Here is a 21,440-nt window from a genome sequence, read left to right on the forward strand (position 1 = left end):
TCAATAGACTCAAGTGATAATATTCCTACCATAAGTACCGAAGTACATGACTTAGCCCCCTTAAAGAAAAAATCAACCTTTTTTCCAGATGCAAAGATTTGTCCACAGATAAAAGTCTATACGGATCTAGTATCAAAAGATCTAGATATGCTTTTTAGATCAAATGAGGGTAATTTTAGAATTACTAAAAATCTTAATGCCATGGAATCCCAAGCTCTTAAAGAAATATGCAGTTGGAGTGATGTGGTGATTAAGCCCTCTGATAAAGGGGGCAATATTGCTATTTGGCCTCTGGAGAAATATATAGGTGAAATTCAACGACAGCTTAACAACACACTATGCTATCGTCACCTTATTTTCAATCCGACTGCTAATTTCTTAAACTTATACCAACGCTTCATTAATTCAGCACTTAATAATGGTATTATCAGTAAATCTGATCATGATTTCTTGATGGTGAAAAATCCAACAACTCCAACAATGTACGCCCTCCCAAAGATTCACAAAAATGACACTGATCCCCCAGGGCGTCCGATTATATCGGGTGTCCTGGGCCTCACAGAGAACGCCAGCAGATTCGTAGACCGACACTTAAGATCGTATGTGATCGGTCTACAATCATATGTGAGAGATACATTGGATGTACTCTCGAAAATTCAAGATATTACCATTAGCCCAAACACCAAACTTGCTTCCTATGATGTAGAATCTCTCTACACGAATATTGATCATCAACAAGGTATAGGAGCAGTACGTTACTTCCTTAATATGAACATCAATACGGAATTTAATGAATTTATACTGACGCTCTTAGAAGTCAATCTTACCAAAAATTACTTTGTTTTTAATGAAAGATTCTACCTCCAAATCAGAGGCACAGCGATGGGCACATCCTGTGCCCCCACCTATGCTAACCTCTTCTTAGGTTGGTGGGAGCAGGAATTCGTCTTTATGGAGTCCAACAATGAATTTACTAGTAACATTGTAATGTGGTTACGTTACATAGACAATATTTTTATTCTTTGGGATGGTGATGTTGATCAATTCCACACTTTTACCACTATACTGAATTCTAACAAACTAAACCTCAAGTTAACATCTGAAATTGATGATTTTTCAATTAATTTCCTAGATCTTACCATCTGTAAAACGATGTTAGGTACTCTGGAGACCGATATTTTTCGTAAAAAAATGGCCACAAACACTATATTACATTGTACAAGTTCTCATTTCCCACCAGTCTTATATGAGATTCCAAAAGGTGAACTCCTGCGGACTAAACGCAATTGTTCCAACCAACAAATATGCCTTCAAAGAACCTCTAAATTGATGACAAGACTTAAACGCAGAGGATATAGTCATAAGATTCTGAAAAAAGCCAATAAATCGGTTACTAATATAAGTAGAGAATCATTAATTTATCCTAAAAGAGATTCTGATAAGAGCAACCCGAAGATTAGGGTGATTGGCACTTTTTGTGCTGAATGGCGACAATTATAAAAGATCTTTCAGAAACACTGGCATATTTTGCTAACTGATCAGGATCTCAAGAAAAATCTTGATGATCAATTATCTTTTAGCTGGCGTAGAGCAACAAATCTCAAAGATAAACTGGTCCACAGTCATTTTCACCAAAATAAAAAATTTAATCCCAATGGATTGAAGGGTTATTACAAGTGTGGGACATGTAAGGCGTGTCAATTTATGATACAGACTAAAGTATTTAGAGATAAATTTGACAAGGAGTGGAAAATACAGGAATTTTTAAACTGTAACTCTTCAGGGGTCGTTTACTGTCATATGTGTCCGTGCTCCTTAAAATACGTAGGAATGACCACCAGACCTTTCAAAAAGAGAGTACTTGAGCACATTAACAACATACGTAACAGTAAAAAAGATCAGGAAAAACTTAAGACACTTACTTCAGTTGCTAAACATTTTTATTACATCATGACGGCAATCCTAAAGGGTTACAAGCATTTGCAATAATCAGAGTTCATTTGGATATTAGAGGTGGCGATCTACAAAAAGAGCTACTTCAAAAGGAAACCAAAATGATATTCCAGATGGGATGTATGGTTCCATACGGGCTCAATGACTACAACAGCTATGCATCTTTCTTATGACATGTCTCCACTTAATTTTTACTCAATTAAGATTATATATACCAATTTATATATAGGGTTATAATTTTCCATTCTCCCCTAGTTAAATATATAATAAATCTAGGCTATAGATAGTCATTTCCATTTTCAGTAGCGAGTCTATGTCTCCTATATGACATCTTATTATGTTCTCTTTGATTTATTCTCTATAGTCATTTAGAATTAGACACATTAATGCGCCCCTTGTAAGGAATACATAGGTTCAAGTCTATTTTATAGAACTTTAAGGAGTTTTCTTATATGGGACAGATTCCCCTAATTCCTTTATATCTATTGACATTTTTAACTTTTGAATTGATTGTTCATTATATTAACAGTATTTGTATCGTAGTTATCTTATTATGACATTTATAAAGCATGATCTGACTATTTATTATTACACTAATTACCAGTTAGACGTCTCTATTTCATCAATGTGCTTTATGCTTTTGATGTATTTAATTATATAATAAGGGTGTCATATTCACCATCAAAATATAAGAAGTACTATTAGATACTCACTAAATCATCATAGTTGGCTCATAATATTACTGAGAACAACTAAGAAGTCCAAGTTTTCACACTGATGATTTGCTACTTTTACCTCAATAATCTGTATTGGATTAACATCAGAAGCTATAAGCTACCTGAATATTAATTACACATATCAGGGGATACAATCAATATGAAGTAGGAATATACACTACGACAAACTTTGAGACCAACTCTGCCGTCTCATTACATCAATCAGAACGAGTGGGCTACGGAGGCACAACTGAGAAGGTCAGCCTCTATATGGATAACTCGTTACAATCTACTTGTACCAATAGAAAAACCTATTCTGGACTAACATCGGCTGTGATAGGTAAAATTGGCTGTCATTCAAAATCACTGGGGGATCTAAGTAGGAATACACACACCCATCACGAAAACCCTCATGATTGGTTTTGTCCGCTTTAACCACACCTACCTGAACGACTATTTAAGAGCTGTCAACTCCTTGAATCATTGCGTCTTGAAAAAGCCACGGAGCGAAACGCGCGTCAGCGTTTTGTCTCACAATCCTTTAATTCTATTACCTCTTCCAGGAATCGCTCCCCAGTTCTATATAGGCAGGAAATTTTCACATAATCCCGCGATTCCTGGTTACAGCATTTACAACCTCTGATGCCTCCGCAAAAACATACTAGAGTCTGATGCGGTCTTCAAGTATCTAGTGGGGTTTTATATAGCTCCCATCGGGAGCCTTTCCGTTATACCAATCTGGCTTATTAGCCTTGGGGAGGCTTTATCTCATCAATCCCGCTGTGCTACTCTGTATACAAATATAAGGGGCACTGCAGACTCGGGTTTTTTGGCGGTCTTTCATACATTAGATCGCTATGTAAACCCAGTAATATAACATTCTAAACATTACTATTAGCTTTCAGTGCCTCTTTTTCACAGGCAACAGAGGTTTCATATATATTGTTATGCAATAGAAATATTATCAGTGCTATTTCAGCCTACTAATTTATATTTATTAGGATATAGGTGAGACTTTGCAAAAAATCTTTCCCCCTATTTTTTGCAATTTTAAACCACTGTTCACTTATTTTAATTATTTCGCTCATCTACTTTCCATTTTAATCATATCCAATAAAAGTTAAATTTTAATAAGCACCTATGGAGTGCCTCAAATCACACTGTCTTTCTTTTCTCTCTCCTCCTTATACTTAATTGTTACAGTGTTGGGTGCACCCCCCGATTAGAGTTTCTCTTCGGGTTAACAAGTGATTATTATATTCAGTGCTTATATTACTCTACCTAGTGCGGTTTTTCTATTCTAGTCTTTGCACCCAGAGGAAGTGTATTTCCATTGTCTTTACCCGAATCTGATGCTATGTCCCTATATATCAAGGAGAATTTGAACAGGGGTTTTATCCGGAAATCCTCGTCACCAGCAGGAGCCGGTTTCTTTTTTGTAAAAAAGAAGGACGGCGGATTGCGTCCTTGTATAGACTATCGTGGTCTCAACGCCATGACTAAGAAGAACAGGTACCCCTTGCCATTGATCTCTGAACTCTTCGATAGGGTCAAGGGAGCTTCTATATTTTCTAAACTTGATTTGAAAGGGGCCTACAACCTAATCCGTATCAAAAAGGGGGATGAATGGAAAACAGCATTCAATACGCACGATGGGCATTTCGAGTACCTGGTTATGCCATTTGGACTTTGCAACACCCCTGCTGTTTTCCAAAATTTCATTAACGAGGTTTTCTTCCGTGATTGCACCCATCACCTCCTTGACCAAGAAGTCCGCCAACGCTAAAACCTGGCCACCGGAGGCCGTGGAAGCCTTCAAGTACCTTAAGGAATCCTTCATCTCGGCTCCTATTCTTCAGCAACCTGATCCTTCCTTCCCTTTTTTCCTCGAGTTAGATGCATCCTCTACTGGAGTGGGAGCTATCTTGTCTCAGAAAAATTCTACTGGAAAATTTTCTCCCTGTGGCTTCTTTTCTCGTAAATTTTTGGCTACCGAAAAAAACTATGGCATTGGAGATAGAGAACTCCTCGCTATCAAATTGGCCTTGGAAGCTTGGAGACACCATTTGGAAGGAGCCAGATTTCCTGTTACTATTTTTACAGATCACAAGAATTTGCTGTAATTACAAACTGCATCTTGCCTCAATCCTTGTCAGGCCAGATGGTCCCTATTTTTCTCCCGCTTCGATATGATCATTACCTTCAGACCAGGGTCCAAGAACAAGAAGGCTGACGCTCTCTCTCGTTCCTTCGACTCCATGGATACAGAAGAAGAGGGTTCTAGACCCATCCTAGATCCAGAATGTATTTTGGCTACTACTCCTACTCACTTTATTATTCCTCACGGGAAGACTTTGGTTCCTCCACATCTTCACTCAAAACTCCTTAAATTGGCTCATGCCTCCCATTTTTCTGGTCATGCCGGTATAAAGAAAACCTTGAAATGTATCTCCCGTGGTTATTGGTGGCCATCTATCCACTCGGACGTTCGACAGTTTGTGACGGCATGTTCCACTTGTGCTCAGAACAAAGTTCTTTGTCAAGCTCCATACGGTCTGCTGCAACCTCTACCAATTCCAGATCGACCTTGGAGTCATCTTTCCATGGATTTTATCACAGATTTACCCTTCTCCAGAGGTTTCTTAGTAGTATGGGTGGTCACTGATCGCCTTTCCCGGGCCGCTCATTTTGTGGCATTAAAAAGTCTCCCTTCTGCTCCTGTTCTGGCTCAACTCTTCATCAAAGAGATTTTCCGCCTACATGGCTGTCCAGATGTTATCGTTTCTGATCGGGGAACTCAGTTCGTGGCAAGATTTTGGAGGCCTTTTTTTCGTCTCTGTGGAATTAAGTTGAATTTCTCTTCTGCATATCATCCTCAAAGTAATGGTCTCACTGATAGGACGAATCAAGAATTGAAGAAATTTCTCAGATGTTTCATTTCAGCTAAACATGATGATTGGGTCGATTTATTACCTTGGGCAGAATTCGCTCACAATAATAATTCGCATGATTCTACCTCCACTTCTCCCTTTTTTGTTCTTCAGGGATTTCATCCTAAAGTTCCACCCTTCAAGGATCTACCCGCTTCTGGAGTTCCTGCAGTTGATTCCCTTTTGTCACGGGCACTAGGAGTCTTGCCCAGGATTTCACCAGTTGACTTATGCTTACCAGAGAGGCGGAGTTTGCACAGCGGTCCACTGGCAGCAGGGTGAATAGTGGAATGTATATAACAGCAGATGGAGAGAGGATGCCAATGGAATTGATGATAGTCAGTGACTTGCAGCTATACTGGTAAATGAGTCAGCGACTTGCATCTATAGTGGAAAGGCAGTTTTGAACCACGGAGACCAGGGTGGACGAGAGCAGCTGAAGGAAGGTAACAAGAGAGTCAGTGGTCTGCGAATAGCAAGTTGTACCACTGCTGTGAAGGGAAGACTTGTCCGGGTGCAGGTAGGTAGCGGGGAAGTCAGTGGTCTGCGTACAGCAAGTTGTACCACTGCTGTGATGAGAAGACTTGTCCAGGTGCAGGTAGGTAGCGAGGAAGTCAGTGGTCTGCGTATAGCAAGTTGTACCACTGCTAGTAAGTGAGGAGTAGTTCAGGTGCGGATGAGTGGAGGCATGAAAAGAGTCAATAACGGTATGAAGACACTGAGAGCACAGAGGAACTTGTTCCAAACAGATATGCAGCGTTACAGCTAATAGTCTATAATGGTATGTATACCGCTGCTGAGTAGAGAGGCTTGCACAAAGCGGATATGCGGGATAATAATTGATAGTCAATCACAAGTATGCATATCTCTGCTGAGTAGAGAAGCTTGTTCTAAACTGATATGCAGCGTAATAACAAATAGTCTATAGCGGGTATGGATACCGCTGCTGAGTAGAGAAGCTTGTCCTAGGCGGATATGCAAAGTAACAGTTGATATTCAATAACAAGTAAGCATACCGCTGATGAGTAGAGAAGCTTGTCCACGAGGATATGCAGGTACAGCGGGAGCGCTGAACGGCTGTAGCGGGTTTGAGAACCGCAGGTGAGCATAGCAGGTAATCCAGCAGACAGCTGAGGACACGAGCAGGATACAGGAGTCTGTAGCGGGTATGGGAACCCCAGGTGAGCAGAGCAGGTAATCCAGCAGAAAGCTGAGGACACTAGCAGAACACAGGAGACACCTTCAGAGACTCACAGGGAATGAGACTCAAGATCAGGCAACGATTTAATGAGCACAGGTGCCTTAAATAGGGAGAGGTGCCTGATCCACCAATTAGGTTAAAAGCAAAGGTCATAAGTTCTTGGAGGCTGCGCATGCGCAGTCCATCAAGATGGCGGACGGCCGCGGCTCAGGACAGGCGCCGGCAGGAAGGCTAGAGAACAACGCACCAGCGCAGAGGCACTCACGGTCCGGTGAGTGACACCTTCTATTGGACTTCTCGGCTAGGTGGGATCTTATTAAACGCAAATTGCTTAACACCTCTGCCATCAGTAAAAAAGCATTTGACAAAAGAAGAAGACCATCTCCATTACTTGCCCCTGGTGACAAAGTATGGTTGTCTACGAAGAATCTTCGCTTGCTGGTTCCCTCTAGGAAATTCGCTCCCCGATTTATTGGCCCCTTCAAGATCATAGAGGTCGTTAATCCGGTGGCCTTTAGATTAAAGTTACCTCCTACCTTGAGGATTCCCAATGTGTTTCACATTTCCCTTCTCAAGCCACTTGTTATTAACAAGTTTTTCTCTTCTAAAAAACCTCCTGCTGCTATTTCTGCGCTAGATCAGGAATTTGAGGTTAAGGAGATTCTAAATTCTCGGATTTCCAGAGGTTCCTTACAGTTTCTGGTTGATTAGAAAGGCTACGGTCCTGAAGAGCGTTCTTGGATTCCTGCACGAGATCTTCATGCTCCAAGTTTGTTGAAGAGATTCCATACCAAGTTCCCTCAAAAGCCTTATAGGTTGTCCGGAGGCCGCCCCTGAAGGGGGGGGGGTACTGTTATGATCTTACCTTGTCCCCGCTGCGCTGTCAGCGTTGTCTGGCAGCTGTGTCCACTCTGGCGGTTCAGCGCTGTCTCCCGATGGCGCCCCCGCACTTCCGGGTTCTCCCAGCATCAAGTCATGTGACTCCTGGGCGGGGAATTAAAATCTCTATATCTACTCTGCTCTGACACACTACCTGTGTCAGAGCAATGTGTTTCCTGTTCCTGGCTACCTGTTCCTGTGTACCTGACTCCTGTGATCCTGCTCCCTGTGTAATCCCATATTCCTTTTACTCCTGTGTACCAACCTGGCTGTGACCTGACTACTCTTTGGCTTTATCCCTGGCACCGCGAATTGGACTGACTATCCCGTGTACCGACCCGGCTGTGTTATTGACAACTCTCTGGATTTCCCTCTGGCACCGTATACCAGATGACCTCCTGTGTACCGACCCGGCTGTATTTCTACTCCTCTGGATCCATCTCCTGCTACGCACACAACTGACTCCGTGCATCTAACTGGTTACTGCTCCAGACCTCCAAACCCTGGAATTCACAGTTAGGGCCTGTATTTGCATCACCTTGTCATATTGCCTGTTTGACTACCCATCACTTAGAGCCTTCTCCCTTACATCAGTAGGCTAACCTGGGGGCCGCAACCTGCGGTTCTTCGGCAGCAAAGTCCACCCTACCTTGCGGTGGTTCTTGGTGAAGACCGGAAGGCAGTTAGACTCCGCGCCCTAGGTAAGCCTGTGCAAATACTGACTAAGGCATCAGAACCGTAACAAGTAGTTGTCGGTGTTATCAGCACCGTTAACATCATTAGCACTGCTACTGTATATGGGCTGGAATCTGAAGCAGGGTGCAGTAATGGATCAACTGGGGTGGGTGCAGGGGAGGGCTGGCAAAGTTTAGCCTCGGGGGCAAGACTCTACTAGGCAGCCTATATTACAGGAAAAAAAATGCAGTTGGCCCAGTGACCAAGCCCAAGGTAGTCCACCATGAGACCCTGAGTGGGTGGACTCCAGTCTGGGGATCCGTGAGCGATAATAGCCTCTGTATTGTGGATAGCATTGCGGCGAGGCTTCCATATAAGTTCTTCTGCTCTGAAGATTGCTTCTCTGTCTCACAGGGAGCTCAGGACAGATAAGCTAAAACTGCCCGTACTTGTGGATATTCTTCGAGTACTCGCTATCAATTGCAGGTGAAACACAGGAGCCTCGTTACTTTCCAATTCCATAGCCGATTGTTACTCTTAGGAGAACCGACCTCTGCAGATCCCTGATCATCAGGTACAACCTTTGCGGGCAGTCGTCTATTCTGTGCTATTTGGCAAAAAACAAGTCCATACCACCAAACAAAGCAGGATATAAAAAAACCCCTCTTTTTATTGTTATCTTTGCCAAACGTTTAGTGATTATTACTAACTTTAATGAGGCTATATCTGTATTAGTGAATATAAACAAGTAATGTAATCCTTCCAACTCTCAACTCTCTTGAAAGTCATTTATGGAAGTGTAAAAGCAGATGTGTAATGCTCCTTGTATGCACAAATCCTATTTGTCAGACTAGTACATACATAGGCGCACATCAACATTCTGCTTTTGGAGGCTGTCCCTTAAAAAAATGGGGATGCACCTAATTTTGAGTGATTAACGGTGCACATGAAAAGAATGATAAGTGAATGAAAGTCACTGTAAAGTTCTACCTACTATCACTTTAGTACCACACCCTTCACTAGTGCAAACTTTTATCTTTCTCCTAAAATACTGCCCATTTAAGACTCAATTACTCATGAGAGTGAGGGGCACTGGGGACTGCCTTTACTATATTTGTCACTTTTATGTGTTTGAATGTTCTTATTGTTGCTATTTATATACATGTAAAGTGTAACAGTTGTTCCGTTGACTCTAAGTATAGGATGACTCCAGTAGTAGATACCTCCTGAGCACCATGTGTTCCAGCTTTAAATATAGGTTTCAGAAAGAGTTCATGATTTTAGTGTCAGCCCACATGAGTAGCATATAGCTAAGGCAATGTTGCAGGAAGTACCAGTCAATGGAATATAGTCAAGTGTACAGTGTCATAGCCAACTTTATCAATAATGGTGTGTGTTTGTTAACTTTAAATCTCAAGTAGGCTTTTAATCAGGATGTACTATTGATGTTAGACTTTTCCAAACTGATTGACAGGCCTGCTGACAATAGGATATAGAATTAGCATGTATTTAAAAATATAATGCTTACAGCTTTCAATCTCCAAGGAACAGGATTGTGTGTCAAGGGGAAATCTGCTGAAGTCCATATTGCACATCGCTGTTACGGTCACTCTACCAGAAAAGAAAAGATGAGAAACAATGTTTCTTAAGAAATCACAAAAACTGCTAACATGAATACTATTTTAGTAGATTGGAATGAACATGAAAATGCAACAGGAAAGTGGAATTTTGGTCTGCATTACCTTAAACTGTACAGCACCTTCCCATCAGGCTGTACCCGCAGCATGACATTATCTGTTGTGGTGTCGTGGATAAAGGATCTTTTAGAATGAACAAAAAACATATCTGGTACCCAGATCTTTTTCACTAATCTCCCATCAAAGGTCATACTTTGATTATTGGTGCTGGGGAAGGATAATCGCTCATCCTTCCAGTAGTGTCTAAGGTACAGGGTCATGGTGAAGTCCTGGAATATGAAAATGAAATATGAGCATCAAATGACTGTAGTATGGACATTTCATACTATCTTCCCATGCAACTAGTGCATCATAAAATATTGTGTGTGCGCATCTAATATATAAATGCTTAGTGGCGTCTGTGTGTGTGTGGAAAAAAAACCAAGTTGCACCGCCACCTGCTGGGCAGAGTTATACACTGACCTACTAAATTCTTAGTGTGTGTGGGGAAGAAAAAAATCAAAAAGGGCTGAAATTTGGTAGGGCTCAAACTCATTTTCGTGAGGTAATTTTACCTCATGAACACACATGTGTAGAGGCGTGCGTTAGTGTGTGTGTGTGTGTGTGTGGAAAAAACTATTTTCTCAGAAAGGGCTCATCCAATTGACCTGAAATTTGGTATACTGACATTGTTTGACAAAAAAAATAGAATAGTCAAGTCAGTTAACTTCCATCATCCCCCCTTCCCCCCGTGGGAGGGGTAGTAAAGGCTAAATTTACGAGTTGAGGGGTCAAACTCATTTTCGTGAGGTTATTTTACCTCATGAACACACATTAAAAAGGCCGCTTGCGTCGGGAACTAACGCTCTTCCCCTGAGGAGGCCTGGGCTAGGTCCAAATGCATGACAAGAACCTTTTTAAGACCTTAAGTAGCTTGATTTGACTAGAATGCATGAGTATCATGCACGGGTTAACTTGTATATTATATATATGAATGGCAAATGAATGTTGCGAACAACTTCTTGCTTGGAAAAACAGTGCTTTTTATTGTTAATGTCACAAATAGCACAGCAGAATTTTGTCTGGGTGACCCAAGGGGACCCTCATTATAGCTAGACACAGTTCGGCTGCCTAGTCACTGGCCAACTGGCTGACCTCAGTCCTCATGCCCATAATAACAGACAGTGACTTATCCTCCACTCAAGCACTACAAACCAATCACAGAAAACAACAAATCAATTACACCAATGTGGAGCACCTGTTTGTGTGCTGCATGAGAAACCCAGGGGGAATTTAACCCTGTCTGCAGCCTGTTACTGTAGACTCCTTGGGGTATATTTATCAAACTGCGGGTTTGAAAGAGTGGAGATGTTGATTATAGCAACCAATCTGACTCCAGTTATCATTTATTTAGTACATTCTACAAAATGACAGCTATAATCTGATTGTTTGCTATAGGCAACATCTCCACTTTTTCAAACCCGCAGATTAGCAAATATACCCCCTTGGATTTCTACCTATACCTTTGCAGGAGAGGTGTGGCAAATAGACCTGTTTGTCACTTACCCATCCCCTTAGCGTTGCCAACCTCAGTGACACAGACAAATCAGAGAGCGCACCTCTGCGAAAGAGAGCCTCTGCATTTTTATGCAGACTCCCGGGCCTATGCTCTATTCTGTTTAACTGTGGTTTGATTAAACCTTGCCCCTCAAGACTGGACCTCTGGCCGTGATTCAGTTGCTGAGAGGTCCGGCTAGACTCGCTAATGGGGGATTTGTCTGAACAGCGGGAATTCTCTGCCAAGTATTAGGATAAGGCAGTTTTGGAACAACTGCTGCTATTACCGTAACTGTTTGCCTATTTACGGTAACAGGCAAAGGAGTCCTGTCATTTTCCCCAGTCCCGTGGACACAGAGAACATTATTTTGGGCAATTTGTAAACTAGAACTTTTGACAATATAGAGCTAGAAACCAAGCTCAATTCATTACCGAATCTACTAGGTCCACAATAAAATGGAGAAAGGGTTTATAGCGATAATAATAAGCAAACCTACAGAGGCTAGCCATTAACAGCTCCTAGCAAGTACTGAGGATTAGAGAAGATATAAGACTGTATCATATGGCTACTAGGCTGCATAACAGGGTGTTATAATGGATTTTGGGGGCTATTATATTGTGAATTGGGCTATTAGGCTTCATATTAGTATTAATATGGTGGACACTGGACTGTACATTGGGACTTTGCAATTTGTTGGATATTGCAGACTGTACAATATGCTGGTGAGAGATGTTAGGTGATGTGTACCGGGTCTTCCCTGTTATACTGCGGAGCTACTCAGGAGGACAGGTAAGAAATTTTTTTAGATTCCCTCCATAGTGTTTATTGGATAGTAAGTGCATATTGTACATAAAGATGTACCATACATTGATTTATAGGACATTCATTATTTTTATTATTACTACGTTTTATTTTTTACTTACCATATCTACCTCGGAAATACTGTCTAAACTTTCAACTTGCACATCCACCCCAACAGGAATTGCAGGACCTTTAATGATACAAGTTTCAAAATAATGGGAATAGATCATCATTACAATAAAACCAATAAAGACAGAAGACTCTGGTGATATTAATTTAACATTGAACATGTAGAACCTGAATAACATTATCATGGAACTTTAATCTTAAACTGTAGAGCTGAAACATGTTTCATTAATGTATTATTGAACACCTGGGGGTAAATGTATTAATGTCCGGATTCTTCAACTCCGGCGTGTTCAGTGTCTTCGGCGATTAAATTTAAAGCGGCGCTGCATTGTAAAGGGAAACTTCCCTTTACAATGCAGCGCCGCTTTAAATTTAATCGCCGAAGACGCTGAACACGCCGGAGTTGAAGAATCCGGACATTAATACATTTACCCCCTGGTGTGAGAGGAGTGCAGTAGGGCACATGCTTGGAGATGTCCTTCCTTGTGTGAACATTTGATGCTTTGAATGAAAATGCTTTGCTTTTACTTACAGGTAAAATATAAGTACTATTCACTTTCTTCATACACCTTACTACGGTAATTTTATGCATAGTCTTTATGAGACTTCAATAATTTTCTCTTCTGATCTATGGCCCCGATAATGATGCCAATTGATCCATTAATAATAACAGCTGTTTACTACCTAACTTGTAAAACAGTAACTTGCCTATTTATTATTAAGCAGCAATAGAACTCAGCACCATTTATTTATATAGCGCCACTAATTTCGCAGTGCTGTGCAGAGAACTCATTCACATCAGTCTCTGCCCCATTGGGGCTTACAGTCTAAATTCCCTAACACACACACACACACACACACACACACACACACACACACACACACACACACACACACACACACACACACACTATGGTCAATATATATTGTTACAATGTATGACTAATATTTGCTATGTAAATAGACCATTAGGACTGGTAGTATCTATGTATTAACGTTGAAAGATAGCAACATGACATAAAAACTAAAATGTAAAACCTATATATTACCTTATTTAGTTACTGATTTCTCTACTGGAAAATTGTTATGTCTTTTGCCAGATTTCATTTGAACATCTAGACATTTTCTGAGCATTAATAGATATGGATAAATGTAGTCCTCTTTATCAAATTCCTCTTCATAATGTAAGTTCTTGCAATAATAGCCATGGGCCCCTTGAGATCAGAGCCCGACATGACCCCCCCCCCCCTTCCCCACCCTTTCCTCTGCTATGGATGGCCATGCTGATCTTCCATAGCAGTAAATGTTTAACATTACATTGAAACTTTAGTCACCTGGATCATTTGATGATAAACACAATGGGCCTAAGTCATTAAGGAAAGCAAGGCAAAAAAAGGTGTAAATTTGATCATGGACAAAACCATGTCACAATGCAAGGGGTGCAAATTAGTTCATTATTTTGCACATAGAAATACTGACTTTTTGGTCATCTAGCACACAAATACTTGATAACTTTATTTTTACACTGAAATTTAAAGTTGATCTAGGACTTGTCCTACCCCAACTATAAATCTGTCCCCACATTTTAAATGTACCACCCTCTCCCCTTCAACATGGTTTTGCCCAGGTGCACAGTTAGCCATTTTTTATGCTTTGCTCTCCGTAATGACTCAGGCCCAATATATTTATGTTTAAAATCTGCAGTTTTGTCCACTTATATGGGTAGGGAATTCCTCTGTGACCTTTTTATATTCTATTATATCACAGTAGGTGGTGGTTTATCCCATATACTGTATATTTTCACTTTAAATGCTTTTAATGTATGAACACTTGGGCTTATTTTACTAGACAGATGCATTTTACAGATGCAGATGTACATGTGTTTATGTTCATGTGTATGGATTAGTCAGTTTTGTACATATTGCTTGCACAGAAAACACTAGCCTGGATTTATATTACCATCTGGCAGCCAAGAAAGGAAGATGAATTACAATTTCTAATCCCATAGGTCATAACAAAAGTATATTGTCACTAACCAATTATTTTCTAATAATCACTGATCGCCCACTTGTGGAGGGACAGAAGATGTCAGAGCCGGTGCCCGTGAAGAGGGCGAAGATATCCGGCAGCGCTGTGCCCCTGGAGGGGCTGAAGAGGTCCCCGATGGTGCCCAGCTACAAGAAAGAAGAGGAGAAGTACTCACCCGTCCATCGATCCAGCGGCGGTGAGTATAACTTCTTTTTTGCAGGTCCTGTGCGCGGGGGAAGGATGAGCCAATCAGGGCTCATCTTTCCCCGCTGGCCAATCAGCGGCCGGATGCGCGAGCCAATCGCGGCTCGCGCCCGGCCATTCAAAAGATTGGCGCCGACGCGAGCCAATCAGCGCTCGCGCCGGCGGATGACGTCACGCCGGCGACTATATAAGTCGCCGGGTGGCGCCATTTTGGCAGAAGTCCGTCGGCGGGGAAGAGAGAGGACGTCTCGTCCAGACGTCCATCAACAGAGCCAGCAGCAGCGGCGGCAGGGGGCCCTTGTAAGGGCCGTGAGCTACCCTGCCGCCAGAAGACTTCAATCAAGCCGCCGGAGCGGAGATCGCCGGCGGGGAGCCCTTGTCAGGGCTGAGAGCGCCCCCGCCAAGCAGCCTTCAACAGCGCCGAAGAGGAGAAGAGGCGCCGCCGGCTGGAGGGTCTGGAAGACCCGGAGAAGAAAGGAAGAAGACGGCGTGTCAAGTTGAGTATCCTGCGCAGAGCAGGTAAGTATACTCAACGTTAAGTTCGGGCACTAGGCCCGTGGGCACATTCGGGCACAAGGCCCGTGGCACTGTAAAGTAGGGGCACAAGGCCCAGGGACCTGGGCACTAGGCCCCAACGTGTTAGTGGGCCAGTAGGCCATTAGTATACTGATATAAAGGGGACAAGCCCCTGTTAGTTAGAGAGGGGGACTCAGAGCCCCAGGTGTACAAGGGCACAAGGCCCTTAGGTAGTTAGGGGCCTAGAGGCCATAGGAAGGCCAGAGGGCCTGGTTAGAGGCTGGTAGCCTGTAGGTTATTAAGGGCACAAGGCCCTCAGTTAGTTAGAGAGGCCACAGGCCTCAGGCAGGGGCTAGGACCCCTAGGTAGTAGGGCATAAGGCCCTAGTGAGTGGGCTCAGAGCCCTGAGGTAGAGAGGGGGCTGAGGCCCAGGAAACAGAGCAGAAGGCTCTGTGTGTAGCTGGGCAGAGACCCATGGTGTATAGGGCATAAGGCCCTGGTGGTGTGAGGTAGAGGTGTGGGAGCCTCGTGAGAGTAGGCGCGGTCCTGTGTGAGGTGAGCACACGTGGTTAGGAGGTACGGTCGAGCGTAGGCTCCTGTGGTGCTGTAGCAACCTGCTGGTTGGCTAGCAGCGGTGTGTTCGGGTAAGTAGCGGGCAAGGTACTGTATACTGTATCTATTTATTCTGTCTGTGTGGCGAGTGTAGTTTACATTACAGTATTTTGGTGTGCTTTCTAACTGTGTCCAGGGGCAAGACGTCAGGCCCCCATTAAAGGTAGGCTCTTGTTTCCTGTGGTTTTCCTGTGCTAACCCGTGCTGTGGGGGACAAGTGTAAGTACCAGCATACACATAGTCAGGGGAGAGCACATGTAGTTTCCCTGTCCCTTAGGTCCCCGGGGTCACACTGGTACCCAGAGGGGGTGGCTGAGTGAGTTGGTGGCAGTACAGCACACCTTGAGGCAGTTCCAGGGGCGGCCGTGGTTCTGATCAAGGGTCCTCAAGGCCGGTTCCGTGCAGGTGGACCTGTGGTTCCGGACGTGGGGACACGTGTGAGATACCCGAGTACAGGCAGTCGGGCGGTTCAGTTCGATCGGCTGTTCCGTGCGGCAGTCGGCCCGCGGGTTAGTGTGCTGTTTTACTGAGCCTCAGCCGGGCTTAAAGAACCCGTACTTAGGGCCTGTGTGTGACTCCATAGCAAGAAGGCAGCTTCTTGGTACGACCTGGGTGAGGGGGTTAGGAACCGCCCTCCGGTTTAGGCTGTGAACACCGGCTGGTGTTCCCCGTAGCGTGTAACTAGTAGTTCCGTTAGTGCACCACATTTAGTTAGTCCTAGTGTTTGACTTAGTTGCGTTGCCGACCATTAGAACGTTGTTAGGGTCGGGTCGCCGTTGTAGTTAGTCCAGTTTGTGGGTGCCATCTTAGTTCACGGAGAGCGTAGAGGGAGGCTGTGTGTTCTTGTCATCCGCAGGAGTCGGGGAGGTGCAGGAGAACCGGATCGGAAGTGGGAGTGTCCCGGTGAGTATCACGCTCGATTCCCCCTTTCGGTTAGGCCCTCACCGGCAGGTGTGTGAGGCACTTGAGGCGGGATTAGTCCTCGGATTAGTCTTGGCCTTCAGTGCCTGTAGTCCCCCGCGTCTTGGCAAGAACAAAGTGAGGAGGCGGCAAGGAGCTTGGACTGACCGTGTCCTTGTCCTTTGCCGTAGTCTCGGACAGCCCTTACCTGGTAGGCACGGCCGTAATCTCTGCCTCTATCTTAGAGGGACGTGATTGGAGGTGGCTGCGGATCTGCTGGGATCGGATCGCAGCTGGGAAATCAGAAGCGGACTGGAGGTGACCATCGTTTACAAGGTGAGTTATTTTCTGTTGCGTCTGTCCCTGTCTTTCCCCGCAGGGGGCGTTACACACTTACTATGCTGAGATAACTTGGACCACTACTGTATTGCTGCACACAAATCATTATCTCTGTTCCTGAAAAGCAATGTAAGCTAAAAGCAGTTATACCACTATGCCATTCAGTAAAAACCCCTGTTTACTAAGCTGCAGCAGGGCCGGATTAAGGGAAGGGAGGCCCCCGGGCTAAGGGTACTGTGAGGGGCCCCCGGCCCATGAGCCTCCCCCCATGAGCTTACCTGCTTCCATTGTTCCAACCCCTGTAGTGCTTTCGCGCCGTGCTGTAATCTCCTTACTGAGGAGATCTCGTGAGAGTGAAACTATCATCATCATAATCATCACCATTTATTTATATAGCGCCACTGATTCCGCAGCTCTGTACAGAGAACTCATTCACATCAGTCCCTGCCCCATTGGAGCTTACAGTCTAAATTTCCTAACATACATACACAGACAGACAGACGGAGAAAGATAGAGAGACTAGGGTCAATTTTGATAGCAGCCAATTAACCTAATAGTATGTTTTTGGAGTGTGGGAGGAAACCGGAGCACCCGGAGGAAACCCACTCAAACATGGGGAGAACATACAAACTTCATACAGATAAGGCCATGGTCGGGAATTGAACTCATGACCCCAGCGCTGTGAGGCAGAAGTGCTAACCACTTTGCCACCGTGCTGCCCATACTCATAGTCTCACTCTCACGAGATCTCCTCAGTAAGGAGAATACTGTGCACCGCGTAAGTTCTACAGTGACAGCAGGCAGCTAACAGCATAAGATTTGCTGTTAGCTACCTGCCATTCTCCTTGAACAGGTGACAGTCGGAGCCAGGGGCCCTCCAGCTGCCCGAGGTCCCTGGGCTGTAGCCCCTTTAGCCCTATTGTTAATCCGGCTCTGAGCTGCAGGCACAATTATAAATATCAATTGCATACTTGCCAAATCTCCTGGAAAGTCCGGGAGACTCCTGAAATTCGGTCCAGTCTCCCGGGCTCCCGCGACAGCTGGCATTTCTCCCACATCCTGGAATTCCCCTGTTAAAATGACGCGATTCACAGAGAATCGCGTCATTTTGGCCCCGCGACAAAATGTCATTTTACTTGTGGGAGCGGGGACAAAATGACGCAATTCAAGGCGCCCCGCCCCCTCCTGCCCATTAGTCACGCCCCTCTCCCGGACGTCGCCTACTGAAAGTAGGCAAGTATGATCAATTGTCAATATGAAATCTGTCAATTTTTATTTCCCAGCACGCTCATGAAACCCTCTGGCCTATCCCCCCACTGACTATTTTCCAGCCCCTCCACCTTTAGGCTGGAAACTTTAGAACTAGGCCGATGACCATTTTATTGAGGAACTTATTACAAGGATATTGGTAAGTGTGGAGTTATTCTTTAAATGGTCACAGAATTTTTTAATCAATGAGTGAATGATAATAGTGGATATTATATTACCATGGACATCTGCCATTATCTGTATTAAGGTCCACAGTAAAATGGAGAAAGGGGCTTATAGCGGTATCCTTACAGATAATAAACAAACCTACAGAGGCTGGCCATTAACAGCTCCTAGCAAGTACTGAGGATTAGCGAAGTTATAGGACTGTATCATATGGCTACTAGGCTGCATAACAGGGTGTTATGATGGATTTTGGGGGCTATTATATTGTGCATTGGGTTATTAGGCTTCATATTAGGATTATTATGGTGGACACTGGGCTGCACATTGGGACTGTGCAATTTGTTGGATATTGCAGACTGTATAATATGCTGGTGAGAGATGTTAGGTAATGTATACTCCCAGGAGCTGACAAGATGTATTTTGCACCAGCGTTTGGGGGCCATTAATGGTACAGCACTCAATAACATTAATAATAATAGCATTCCCTAATTAAATATGATATGAGGTGATTTTCTATGCAGTTAAAAAACCAGGCAATCTTTTGCAGCCTTTATAGGAAAAAGTTGAATATAGAATTTGAAAAGTTAAATAGAGATTTGTGCAACAATTATCAGACACTATGCAATGAGTTTTCTAAACAGAGTTTGACTCAAAAATCAGTTGCAATTCAATTTGTTTGCAGAGAATGAAAAATACAATGTTAATAAGGCTAAACGGTATATTTATCCAAATGACAAAAGCCGTACGGCCATTTATCTCAGAGATAGGGCTTTGCCCTATCCATCGGGAGTTTACAGCTGCTGATAGCACTGCCCTCACCAACAGTAAGATTTGCTGGGTGTCACATATTTGTAAAGCTTTGTCTCTGTACATGTGGTGCTATAATACTTGTTTTGGTGCACTTTCATGAAGGCTATATCACAAAAAAATGAATGAAAAAAAATGTGTTATTATTTGAATAAAACTTTTTTTTTACGGGCAATAGTTTTTACCTTTTGTTTTAACATTTGTAACCTATTTTTCATTATTTTTTACGAAGTGGACCTGAAAGCCCCAGTGCACTGTGCATGTGCAAGCTGGGTAACGACACATACACATAAATCTAAAGATGTATTTCGACTTGAATCTGGGTGTAAGTACACTCTGCCTAAATGTTACTTGCCTTACATAGAGAGGCAGAAAAGACTGCAGTATACGCACAGATGTATGTGAATATAAGATCACATCAGAATGCATACAATACAAATGATATTATAAAATACATTTTTAACAGTATCATCGTTACTAAAAATATGGATTATAATTTGTTTTTACATTTTTTTTTACATTAAATACATAAAGATGCGTTTAATGCATACTGTACATATAGTCAATCTTACCTGCATACACATGTTCTGTGCTATCCAATGGCACGCATATGTGTAGTTTTTAAAATAAAGGCTGTGCTGTCATCTCTGTTGGTCTGGACTTACACCTGCTAGTTGGTGCAAATGATACTGCTGAAACCAAGTGTACTTACGATAAACCCAGGACCTGAATTGGCTGCATCCATGTCCTCGGCATGCCCTTATTGTACATAGCCTATGTCTGTCTGCACCTTCCCTCCGCCATTCCATCCATCAAGTCGTAGGCTACCGTGTCATATGCTACGCAAACAGACGTATGTCTGAACATGATTTAGGCCCAAAATGTTTATCACCACTTTAGCATGTCTTCTTTAAAGGGCAATAAAAGATTTAATACATAAAGTTAAACGGGCTTTGTGCCAGGTCATTCATCTTTATTTTCACATTATTGTTCATTGTTTACTAGTTAATTCCAGTTGATTTTTAATAGCATTCTTATATAGACATGTGGGCAGCACGGTGGCTTAGTGGTTAGCAACTCTATCTGGCAACACTGGGGTCATGAGTTTGATTCCTGACCATGGCCTCATCTGTGTGGAGTTTGTATGTTCTCCCCGTGTTTGCGTGAGTTTCCTCTGGGCGCTCGGGTTTCCTCCTACAGTCCAAAAACATAGTTGTAGGTTAATTGGCTGCTATTAAAATTGACCCTAGGCTGTCTGTGCGTGTGTGTCAGGGAATATAAAGCTTGAAAACTGTGAAACTGAGAAGGTGCGTCTGTTTATACGAATGTGTGGATAATCGTCCACACTAAACATAAATCATACAAAACATAACAGAAAACAACAAGGAAGATATATAAAACAATATGAAACCACCAGTCCAAAATGTCAAATAAATAATAAGATTGTGGTTCCAATAGGTAAAAACATTTTTTGGTACAGCAGCAACAGTGAACGTAGTTTGAAATAGCAGTACCTATTTTTTGGTACAGCAGCAACAGTGAACGTATTTTTATATATTGCAGTACTAATATTTCTTGACTGCAGGAACAGTTAACCTATTCATATATTACAGTAGAAATTTTTATAGACTTTTTTTATAGTTTTTTTATATTTTTTTTTCATTATTTTTGTATATTTTTTTTATAATTTTTTTTTTTTTACTTTTTAATAATTTTTAAATAACAATGGCCTTAGCAGAACAGAGCACAGGACACAGCACCACTGGACTCAGCAGAACAGAGCACAGGACACAGCACCACTGGACTCAGCAGGACAGAGCACTGGGCAAAGCACCACTGGACTCAGCAGGACAGAGCACTGGACAAAGCACCACTAAACTGACCAGCAGGACAGAGCACAGGATCTCCCAAATAACCACTGAAAATAACTAAGCAGGACAGGGGCTCCCAAACAACCTCCCTCTTCAGTGATCGCAGGCAGAATGAAGATGGCGGCCGCGAGCTGGATATTTATGACATCCGAGTCTCGCGAGAGCCTCGTTTTGGATTGATTTGGCGGTCGGAAGTACCCGAACAGTGCTC

At 43.0% G+C, this 21,440-nt stretch overlaps 1 protein-coding gene across 4 annotated transcripts in view; it reads right to left on the minus strand.

Moving 5' to 3' along the window:
* The window catches only part of GABRR1 (gamma-aminobutyric acid type A receptor subunit rho1), a 188,848-nt gene that overhangs the window by 20,571 nt on the left and 146,837 nt on the right, over positions 1 to 21,440 (minus strand). For all 4 annotated transcript variants that reach the window (XM_075202768.1, XM_075202769.1, XM_075202767.1 and 1 more), the window contains 3 exons: positions 12,512 to 12,579; positions 10,097 to 10,320; positions 9,883 to 9,965 (listed from right to left, as the gene is read on the minus strand). In XM_075202768.1, coding sequence (XP_075058869.1) covers positions 9,883 to 9,965; positions 10,097 to 10,320; positions 12,512 to 12,579 — 375 coding nt within the window. The remainder of the gene's footprint in view (positions 1 to 9,882; positions 9,966 to 10,096; positions 10,321 to 12,511; positions 12,580 to 21,440) is intronic.

This window comes from Mixophyes fleayi, chromosome 3 (assembly GCF_038048845.1).
Source record: "Mixophyes fleayi isolate aMixFle1 chromosome 3, aMixFle1.hap1, whole genome shotgun sequence".
NCBI lineage: Eukaryota > Metazoa > Chordata > Amphibia > Anura > Limnodynastidae > Mixophyes > Mixophyes fleayi.